This window comes from Pararge aegeria, chromosome 14 (genome assembly GCF_905163445.1).
Source record: "Pararge aegeria chromosome 14, ilParAegt1.1, whole genome shotgun sequence".
In the NCBI taxonomy this organism is placed as follows: domain Eukaryota; kingdom Metazoa; phylum Arthropoda; class Insecta; order Lepidoptera; family Nymphalidae; genus Pararge; species Pararge aegeria.
Genome location: NC_053193.1, coordinates 8,547,516 through 8,559,689, shown reverse-complemented (window position 1 = coordinate 8,559,689; position 12,174 = coordinate 8,547,516). Strand labels below are relative to the sequence as shown.

The following is a 12,174-nucleotide window of genomic DNA, read 5'->3' as shown; positions in this document are numbered from 1 at the left end:
CAGATCTTTACGGTACATTTAAGAACCACTGAAGGAATTTAGGGCCTTAAATATAAATGTTGGCGTTACGTCGAAACATAACTATTCTGAATTCAAAAACTCTTCGCAAATATTCTACCGCTATCCCACGTTTATTTGTCAGTTCCTTAGTTCTACAAACGCTCCGTTTTGTCATTGTTAAAAAGTAGAAATAATATATTACCAATGTCGGCGCATCCTCCCCAAGTCCCCTGCTGAGCCTGCCGTCCGAGTTTCCCCACTGCATCGACGTACAAGCGAGAAGCGGCTGCCGCACCTGGTGCGAAAATTACGTAGTTATTATATTAGATTAAATCAAAAGAGTAGATAAAATAGTATAGAAAAATCTGTGGAAAAAAAAATGCTTGGCAACTGGTTTTAAATATCAAAGTTATCTTATTGAAAATAAAACATGAGATAGGTTTTCGCTAGCAAAATCAGTATAGTTTTCTTTTTATCTGAATTAATATAATGAATACTATAAACTATGTAGAATCGGGGGGACATCAAGGCATAAGAGAACGTTTGTGTGACGAGTCGATTTACTGATTTTACACGCAAAAGAAAAAAAAGTGTTATATCTAATTTACAGTGAGTTGTCAAGGTGTGCATGTCAGAAGGTCACATCAATACATCAAATATCTGTTTAGGGATTATTTTTTTCAAATAGGTATAACAACGTAACGGTTTAGGATCTTCCGGTCTTAAAGTGTAAAACCAAGGACACATTTCATGTATTTTTACTTCACCACCCAACCTGAAAAGCTTTACCGCTGAGTTATAAAATTTTCCTCTTTAATAAAGAGTATGTATGGATATCAAAACTGACATTCTCCTAGCAAGTTTGAAATGCAAACCTGATTAGACTGCAGCGTCATAGAATAAACAAAAGCGAAGTAAAGTACCTTTTCATAAATGGACTTAAAATTCAAATATTGTGTAAGTTTTTTGGGTGTCATTAAACAATGGATGATCAAAAGCCATAAATCGTAAAAACTTTAAACGTCTTAGCTGGAAAAACTGTCAACACATAAACATATCTTGTCAGCCGTAAAACTAAGTATCAAGAACAATAAATCCCGGCTCGGTTGAGAGTTTATGCTTCGAACGAAATCATATTCTAGATCTGGAACCTTGATAACTGTCGCGAAACGATGAATTAGGAATGCCTATCGAGATTGAAAGCCATAAAAAGTGAATGCGTTTATCTGCTTAACTGGATGTTAAGCTGTTAACATGAAAAAAAATGGCTGTTAAAATAAGTTTCATTCTAGATTTCAAAGTTACTAACTATACGGTGACATTAAACCATGGATGCCGACTGCTTATGGAAACCAACGATACTCAACGTTAAATCGAGTAAAGCATTACATCCCCGCGCAATGGCAAAGTTTATTGTATCTAGGGGAACCACATTTCCCTGATCTAGAACTTTGTAAGCAGTTAAACGATCGATTTTACGATGGAACGACGAGAGTTTAACTCAGGCTATATGCCGTGAGACCGTTTAACGTCTTAGCCGCTGAAAGCGTCAACACTCGAAAGAAATCCTGCCTGCCGTAAAACCAAGTATCAAGAGCAATACATCCCCGCACAATGGTAAAGTTTATTGCTTCTAGCGTCGAGTATAATACGCTAGATAAGCCAACAGAGACAATTTGGCACCAACTACGCCCTAGTTCCGAAGCCAAACAAGCACAACTAAGGTTTTGCATATAGATGCAACCATTTGGCTTACGGTATATAAATTAATTGTCTCCTATTTAGTAACGTATAATATTGAATTAATTTGACGACGTAACGAAATTTGCTTCCTTACTGGCCTATAAATAGGAAACATAAAGTGTTACGATGTTTAGTCTTCGATCAAAGTCGGTAACAATGGGTGTTTGACTGCGAAAACTTAGATCTGGAATTTCTCTTTGCGCTGTGGTTCGAAGAGAACTTTAAGTCGCATTTTCACGAACATCTGGCCATTCGATTGGCCTGGGAGCGTTGGACACTCTAATCTTAGTAACTATAAGCCAGTATGATTTGAAATAATCTTTAACTTAAGGCAACTCGTTCATTGAAAATGTTTAGAAGCCAATATGGGATATTGCTAGTTTAAAAATAGATTATAATCAATTCATTAATACATTGTGTACTCAGGTATCGGTAAGACATTGTCTTAGACCGCCTTTTTACACTACTTTACGTACTGTTTTTACGTGCGTGCAATTCATCTATTTTAGTTAATGGAGAATGACCTTAGTAAATAAAACTTAATTGTGTTTTTTTTTATAGCTGCGCTTTTACCCGCAATAAATTAAAACTAACTTAACCCTTCTCAATAAACTTTTTACCGAAAGGATTTTTTTTTGTTATGAGTCCGAGCTCATTTAATTTTCAATCTCCAGCTCCAGTTATATTAGTTTGCATTGGTAAGCAGAAAAAAGAAGGAGCACTTACCATGTAATGCCTTTAGATATGCTTTACCAGCCATTATCATCTGTCGTGCGCCAGGGTTGAACTTGTCCAAGATATTCTGCAACAAAAAAAATAACGTAAGTTTACATTATTATCATTGATATAATAAAGGTAGGAAAAAATATCCGATTGGTCATCACACATATTGGGGTGGTAGGCGTTAAAAGTTACATCTCAAGGTCTTAGTTAAAGGCGAACTACTAGTGCAGATCCATAGTTTTCCTTTGACACCACCATCACAGAGTAATCATATTACTAATAATATTACTAATCACCTCATATTACTAATATACCTAGTTATATTCAACGACACACATACATATGCTGACAAATACCATTGTTATAAATAACTTGGTGAAAAAACATCATTACGATCATCGACATCCTATTAATGCAAATTTGACACAGATTTCCTATCTAATATGAGAAAGGTTTTTTTCAAATTTCTATCACAAGTTAACCCTTGCCTTGAAAACAAACTCACCTGATGGTAAGATGAAGCAGTCTGAGATGATGGCGGGCTAATATATTAGCTTGCAAGGGAACGCAAAATCGCTTGACAGCTCGTCTTTGTCTGCACGTGGACTGGACCAGAGAAAATTATACCCACTGGGGATCGAATAAGGGACCTCCCATTTGTAAGGCCACAGCACTCACCACTGCGCCGGAGATGTCCTCATTATAAAAAGCTTAGACCCTCTACGCTGTTTGTATGCGCGTTAGTTTATAATAACTAACACTTTTTCCTTAATTGTACCGATACTAAAAGTTTCTCACAGAAACGGGCACAGAAAGACCCAGTGCCTAACATTTATTCCTAACCCGGGAAACAAACCCAAAAAAACATTGTGATTTATGCGTAAATAAGAAAAATGATGACAAAAATAACTGCAGGTTATAACGCGCTGTCTATTTGAGGCAATTGATATCATTGTTGTAAATAATTTTCTAAAAATACTCTGTACAAAAACCCCAATAGAAAAGTTTTGTTATTACTAACTATATGAGCCGGTTTAAAGGAAAAATGAGGTCATACTAAGTACAGCAGACAACTTTTTTAATGTCGTACAGACATTAATTTGCAATCGCGAAAGAAAATGAGGGCTTAGACCGTAAATAGAGGCGTAGGAATGTGGCCTTTCAAGGATGCAGCAACCTCGTTACGAGGTGTGGCAAACCGCCACGGCATTCCATTGTAAATATTGCTTAAAGCCACTTCTTCGGTAACCCATTTACTTAAAATGGATGCAGATTCTTTAACCTGATGTCAGCAAATCAGTGATTTGAATATTTATCTTATAAGGTGATTTTTTATCAGCACTGTTAGGCTTTTTGCTCGGGATGTGTTTAAAACCGATCAATAACATTACTTCGTTTCGTTTTAGCTAAGTATAGCTTTGCTGGAAATAAGTTCAGAGCCTTGATTTTTTAATTGCATTCAAAATGTAATACACCATGTCAATCCTAATCTGAAAAGGTATCAATGTTTGTCTTAAAATCAATTTGTGTATAGTTACTTACATTCAATGCCATAGAGAAAAAGAGCCTTGTTGAGCTAAGTTTTTTATACACTCGCAATCTCAGAATGTCAGCAACAATATTGTATGTGCCTTCCATTCACAATACAAATAAGGGTCAATAAATAAATAAAATAAATAAATATACTACGACAAAACACATATCGCTATCTAGCCCCAAAGTAAGCGTAGCTTGTGTTATGGGTACTGGGATAGCTGATGAATATTTTTTTATGAATATAATACACATAAATACTTATAATATACAGATAAACACCCAGACAATGAAAAATATTCATGTTCATCACACAAACATTTTCCAGTTGTGGGAATCGAACCCACGACCTTGGACTCAGAAAGCAGGGTCGCTGCCCACTGCGCCACTCGGCCATCAATAAAATACAATAAACACATCTTTATTTAGAACTTAGTTTTTTGTGAGACCTACAGACAAAGTAGTCGTAACATTCTGACAAAGATTGTAAGCCTTCAAAGATTAGAGTCTTACAAGTACTACGACCAAGTACTAGTACCGAAAACCAAGACTCTTGAATAGAACTAAGGCTGAGGAAGAGCTTAGAGCTCTTTTAGCCTTCTAGGCATCAAGAAACGAAATAGGAATTGTAATCCTCGAGACACGATTTATAAATATAAAATATACTTATTTTAAACCATTACTTACTACACACATTACAGTTTTTATAAAATCGTATATGTATATACGTATGTATGTATGGTGTATGTTAGCAGATTATATTTAGAATAGCTACAATAAATATACCTTAATCTTGCGGGAATATTAGAACTTTAATTGTAACCTACTTATTTATTGTTAAAAAAGTCTATTCTTACACATTACAGCTTTTATAAAATCATGTTACCTATAAAAAATATTATAGCCCTACGATTTTACTTCCGTTAAAGATTTATATTTTCAAGGATCTGATAGGTTTTATAAAATCAATATATTTAGGATATTATAAAAAAAAATTACAGTAATATACAGCTCGGAAAAGTTTTTATCAAAGTACGCGAACTGACGCCGATTCCGAACCCCTAATCCGCAAGTTATGAGGGCATTACAAAAAGCCAATGCATTTTCCCTTTTATCCCAATATCGGAGGCTGCGAGCCGGGGTAACTACGTGCTAATGTGTTTTACGATGTCGTGACTGCGAATGTCAGCCCATCGTATTTGTGCTGACGTTACGTTACGTTATACGCACGTACGACCAAATATTTAATAGAAAACTACAACATACACTAAATGGAATGCCTACTTGGAGTTAAATCATTAGTTAGAGAGAGTTAGAGTCATTATTATCAACCCATTACCGGCCAATATGCAGATTTCCTCACGATTTGTTCCTTCACCGCAAGTGTTACTCTAATTGCATAAATGAAAAACGCACATAACTCCGAAAAGTTATAGGTGCGCACCGGGGATCGAGCTCGGTGTCCCCGCAAGTGGGGCCGGAACTCTAACCTCTAGGCTATCACCGCTTCATAGTGTATACATATTTCCTTTTCTGTGTTATTTTCATTTATTACAAGGTGAAATATATTCAAATTTCAAATTCAAAATTTCTTTATTCATGTAGGCCTATCACAGGCACTTATGAAGCGTTCATACATATTTGTTTACATAATTGTAACGGGATGGTGATAACTTCGTTCGCCAACTTTAATCTAAAGCTACGAGGGTTCCAAACGCGGCCTGGTCTAAGAAGAGCCCACAACAAACTTAGCCAGGTATATTTATTTTTTTGTTATCACCATCTTCCAGTAAATTTATATTAAGCTATGAAACTAGAGCAATTCACACCCAAGCTTTTTTATCTTTTAAATAATCCTTAATATCATAATAGGATTTTTCTGTAAGCTTTCGTTTTATATAAACTTTGAACTTATTGAGAGAGGTAGAGGTAGGTGATATAAATAGGACTCATCATTATAAACACCCTCTGCCTATTATTTATTCTATTCAGAGCACAGGAAAACTTCGCAAGTTAAAAAAAGGTTTTTGCATGTTAAAAAATTAAAGACTACCAGGAGCGCAGAGCAAATTTGTCTTTGTCATCTGTTTTTAAATTTTTAAAATTGTATTACTTGTCCTAGACCGATTCCCAACAGTGACAGTAAAGTATCGCTTCTTCGTCGGGGCGGGTAAAAAGCAATATTTCACAGAATCAGGCGTACATTTTAAAATACCGATACCCTATGTCGTATGTAGGTTGTGTACGGCATAAATCTTAGGGGATACTTCGTATACAAAACATCGCGTAGGGAAAAAGATGCGCACTTATAAAAATTAAGTAGGCAGAAACAGATACCGGATATATAAGTTAAAACGTGATGATTTAAAAGAAAATTGTCGCAGTAAGAGAAGCACTTTTATTTATTGCTACGAGTAGGAAAACGTTTTTTTACAGGACTATGAATATATTTGAGAACACATTGATATCAGAAAAATTTAAACTAGCCTCGGCCCGTTGCTTCGTCTGCGTATAAATTTAGAGAGAGAAATAAAAACATGAAGTTGAGATAAAATCTTTTCAAAACAAACAAACTTTTAAAAAATCAAACTATTAAATAAGATGATAATAGTATTGATATAATATGTTACTCTGGATGACAATCGTTATGACATATTATTCGCCGTGTAAAAAAGTATCCATGAATTATATGTATGTATGTATGGTGTACTTGGACTGCATTCCGCACCAACAATTTCATTTTAAAAGAACTGAATATCAAGGAACGACTTTTGTCTACGGTGCAATTACGCATATTCAATGTTCATAATCAATTACGCATATGTTTTTTGGCCACATCTCAAGGAATGAGGGGTCAATTGAACGATTGGTGGTGCAAGGACAGGTTGAAGGAAAAAGGGCAAGAGGGCGGTCACCTACTCGTTGAACAGATACGGTGAAATCGCTGAACCAGACAACTGTGGTGGAATGTTTTCGATACGCTACCACCCGCCAAAAGGGGAGAAGACTCGCGCGGGAAGCCGTGCAATCCAATTATGCCTAGCGCCATGAAATTCATCTCAGCAGCCACGACCACTCTGCCAAGAGTGCACGACTAAGAAGAGAAGATGTATGGTGTATATATGTATGTTAATTAGAAGATGTATGGTGTATATATGTATGTTAACAGATATTTAGAATAGCTGTATTATATACCTTAATCTTGTGGGAACATTAGATTTTTTCGGGATTGACCTCAGAGTGAGTTTGAATCTCCATTCAAAATTTCTGCCAAATCGGCAAACACATTAACGTGTATTTCGGTTATAGTTTTTGTGTATGTGTTAAACCTCTTAAAATGGTCTGTCATTGCAGTGTGTAGAAGTAATAAGCATCCATATACCTACAAAAGTTTGCAATTATATCTTCGATAAAAAAGTGGTGATATACCTAAGTGGTTTCATTTAGGCCATCCTTTCGAGGGTGAAATAGTTTGATCCTCCAATTCTTCGGTGTTATGTGCGTTTTTGATTATCACTTGCTTTATTGTTGAAGGAAATTATAGTGAGGAAACCTGCACGCCTGGTAGTTCTCTGTCATGTTCTTAAACGCTTATGGAGTCTATCAGGCACTTAGACAGAATGGTAATCAGCCTAAACTCTTCTCATCTCAGAGGATACCCGTGCCCTGCAGTGGAACAGTATTCAAATGCTATTTGCTAATTGATAATTATATGCTAAATATAATTACTAATTCTGATTGCTAATTGATAATGATATTGCTATGATAATAATTAATAAAATTGCCGTATTAGGTAGTCAACGGAAAAAAATAAACCATTAGCAAAAATACTCACAGATTGGGTTACTCATTTTTTATTAAAACTATATAAAAATATAGTTTAATAAATAATGAGTAACCCAATATTTATTAAACTATATAATAAATAAAGAACCGATATAATTTCTATGTAACGGAATTACGAAATACTGTTTAAGGGTGCATAATTATATTTCATAAGGAAACGCCATGTAAAAATATTAAATAAACGAAAGACGAATATTTATTTTTCCATACAAACTAATTCTAAACATTCTAAGTGTTAACTTATGACAATCCTATTCAAGATAAAATACCGACACATGCGTAAGTAAGCGTAGCTATTTGTTATGGGTACTAAGATGGCTGATGAATATTTTATGAATAGGATACATAAATACTATTAATATACATATAAACACCCAGACACTGAAAAACAATCATGCTCATCACACAAACATTTCCTGTTGTGGGAATCGAACCCACGGCCTTGGATCGAGAAAGCAGGGTCGCTACCCACTGCGCCAATCGTCCCTCAATGGAAATGGTTTACTGAAGAACTCACAGATAAGTATCAGGCACAGTAAATAATGTTCCCCTGAAGTATCATTTCGCTTTTTACTTACACGTTATGTATAACATTCGGTAGACATCATTATTTTGTTAATAAGAAGGTATGATCATTCCAAGTAAAGTTTCAAAATAGGTGTATCACGTGGCTATACAAACTTCTTAATAGCTCTGAGTTTAGTTAACTTATATACCCCGTGTACGCCAATATCCTCCCTCAATAACTTTGCCAACAACTTAACTTGTGTAACAAGGTTCGCACAATACAATCTACAACAATACTTGTTAAAAGTTGAGTCTTCAAACACTACCACTCAATTCTCCTATGCCTGAATGAAAAGCAAAGGAGGTTTCAACAAGGAAACGCAGAGCGAAATAACAAATTCGTTTCCTTATGCATATACAATATAAGATACGGCGCATTGTGAACTAACAGCTCCTAAAGTAATAGAAGCGGCTTTATTCTGTCCTCTTTATTTGTGGGGCACGTAGCAAATGACATTTGGTACCAAATTGCCTCGGGTAGGCTTCGTGACGGGACCCCTTTGGCTCGTCGCTTCTTAATGTCCTCCGCACACGTTCAAATTTTTTGTATGACTTGAGAAGTCGTATGATGGAATCCGTATGCTAGTTTTTGTATTAGTTGATATAGAAAAATCATGATTATTTCTTTTGATCTACGTCGTCTGACTTAGATAAAAAAAAAATGATCATTACGTCATCAGGTTCACCATCAACCCATTACCGGCCCATTACAGGGCACGGATTTATTCACAGAATAACAACTCACCAAGTCAAGTCATGTCCGCCACACTGGACAAGTGCGGATTGGTAGACTTCACACGCCCTTGAGAACGTTATGGAGAACTCTCAAGCATGCAGGTTACCTCACGATGTTTTTCATTACCGTTAAAGCAAGTGAGAGTAAAATAAAAAACGCACATAACTCCAAAAATATAGAGATGCGCGCCGCGGATCTAACTCGCGAAGCCATAACTACTTGGCTATCACTACTCCAAACATTTCCTACTAAAATATAAAATACAAATACACACACCAACAGCCAACTAACAGATTGAGCGATGAGTTTAATGTTTAGTTATATAAAGCTCACTTTCGCCTGTATTTTTCTGGTGGGAGGCTTCGGCCGTGGCTAGTTAACAACCTAGATTTAAATGCAAACTGTAATCTATACTTTGGAGATTTAAATTAACAGAAATGGATAGACTGGACTAGATAGAAAACCGATTGTAGTAGGTACAACAAACTCTTTATTTAAACTGAATTCAGCACCATCTTACGATCCAACTTAAGAATTTATGACGTTGATGCCACCCGATCAACCCTTATGCTCCCTATAACTATGTATTACGTGCTTAGAAAGATGCTCCAAGCGATTTCACTGTTTTAATATAGGCCTTTGTGGTAAGCAATAACATGATTTCGGTAAACTGCCCATGGCCATGTGCAAATACATTTATTCATGATATCATCAGTAATGCATTAACGTCTAATGGAATGTTTGTTATCGAAATCAAATTTACATAAATCAACGAACCACAAAATATTATGTTTATTAATTTTACAAAATTAATTCAAAGATTGTATTTACTGTTAAAACAACCTCGCTAAAGCGCAGGGCTACGTATACATACAGAGTAACTAAAGTAACATAAGCAGTTAGATGTAGATAAACACGGAAAATTGCTTTCCAAAGCATTTTACGTTTACTTTGAACAAGACCATTTTGTAATGGAATAAATTTTCTAACCGGTATGAAAATTTGGATATTTCGTTTGGAATATTTCATAAGGCAAATATACTTAGAGCAGAGTCCTACCTATAGCGCATAGACAAGATATTTGCTGAACACTTGTTGCGTCTCGGCACGGCAACATGACGTTGTGTACAAGACTGCAAGCAAACTTTCCAAGTGCAATAAACTCGTGGAAGTCAAGATATTACGTCTTAAAACTTTAGACAATTTCTTATATCCAGTCTGTAGGAAAACACAAATATTATAAATTGTAATAAGTTTAAATCAAAACATTTTAGGAATGTGTTAATTTAGAAAACAAGATCATGATAAAATCTTCCGTGTCTTAAAATAGATAATAATCATAATTGGTATTAACTAAAATCATCAAATTTTTAAAAGTAAAAACATTATAAAAACACGTGTTTGTAAAAATATCTAATTATATACCTATTTCTAATTTATGGATATAACAGCTCCAAAGATTGTCTCTGAAGATACTTAAATCACTATTATGAATTACGGGCCCACTGCATGGCACGAGTCTCCTTCCAGAATGAGAAGGGTTCAGGCCGTCGTCCACCACGCTGGCTAAGTGTGGATTGGTGGACATGACACGCCTTTGAAATCATTATGGAGAGCTCTCGGGCATGCAAGTTTCCTTAAGATGTTTTCTTTCACCCCTTAGAGCAATTGATATTTAAATACACAACTTCGAAAAATAGAGATGCGTGCCGCGGATCAAACTATTTCACCTCGGAAGGGTCGCCGAAATGCTAACCACTTTTTTATTAATAAAAATAAATGCAAAAGCTTGTAGATGTGTAAGTATCGAACTCGGGCCACCGAAAGTGAAGTTTTAACCACTAGGCTATAGCCTATAGATACTTGAATGTTACTTTAAAAAGAATATCTTACTTTATATCAATATTTAAACATTACAAGTATTACCATGAAGTTTTCATGTAAAGAGATATCCACTTCAGTTACTGACAATAAAGAGTCATTAATTTTACTTATGTAGCTTTCAGACTGTCTGGCTACTAAAACTTTTAAGAGAAAGCAGTTGCTACTGTCGAAAGAGACCGTTTCAGTTTTATAAAAAATTAATGAACAAGTCCCCCTTCCAACGGCTGCGCCAATTAATCTGTTTAGCAGTTTTTGCGATCAAGAATGTAGCTAACAGTTAAATTCCAATCTACTCCCTACCTTTGTTAAATGTTGGAGTTCTTAACGTAATCACGGGCGCACAATTTGTTACCGATTCAACAATACATCTCTTAAGTTCTTTGGAAAAGGGAAAAATAAAAGAATTTTCCCTTTAACTTTCCTAAATGAAGTTGACTACAAAAGGCGGAGTGAAACGTAATTCAAATGAGCGCTGCCGGGCGCCGACCACTCCTAGCTTCGATTCCGCACTTTGAAAAGTTTAATTTTTAAAGAAACTTTCAGTCCCAGGACTTTTGAATACGCTTAAAACTTTGAATACAGATTTAATGATTTGATATATCTTTAAATTACCGTGATTTATTATTTAAACCTTTTGTGAAAAATGAACGAGTATTAATAATGTTGACCTGCGCTCTCGGTATCGATTGTTTGAGCGTATTGGAATTTATGAACATAAATAAATTGAACAGAAAGGTTTATTCCGGACTTCAGAACCTTGAAATGCCACTTGTTCAATGTTGAGTCGTCAATTATATGTTTGGAGCAATAGTTTTTTTTTTCTTGTCGGCTATGGCAAGTCCTTTTGTGTGAGAAAATATTTTTAAGCGGTCGGCAAACGGAAATGGGGTATTTAGACCGTAATCGAAATACTGTTGCTTAGTGATTTTTTTACAGATTTTTGGTAATCTCGTGTCGACATAGGTATAGATTATGATTATTACGTGCGATTGGAATGATTAAAAATATGTTTTAAAAATATGAAATTCACATTTCTTCATATTTGTAATTTTTGATGTGAGTCAACTTTTTGCGCACCTGGAACACTGGAAGTAAAACTAACTCTTGTCACGGCAAACGGCACGACGATCTAATGCCGTCAT

General features: G+C 35.4%; 1 protein-coding gene across 6 annotated transcripts in view; it reads right to left on the bottom strand.

The window, feature by feature from the left end:
• The window catches only part of LOC120629175 (brain-specific angiogenesis inhibitor 1-associated protein 2), a 311,572-nt gene that overhangs the window by 13,755 nt on the left and 285,643 nt on the right, over nt 1-12,174 (bottom strand). For all 6 annotated transcript variants that reach the window (XM_039898004.1, XM_039898007.1, XM_039898008.1 and 3 more), the window contains 2 exons: nt 2,470-2,545; nt 203-295 (listed from right to left, as the gene is read on the bottom strand). In XM_039898004.1, coding sequence (XP_039753938.1) covers nt 203-295; nt 2,470-2,545 — 169 coding nt within the window. The remainder of the gene's footprint in view (nt 1-202; nt 296-2,469; nt 2,546-12,174) is intronic.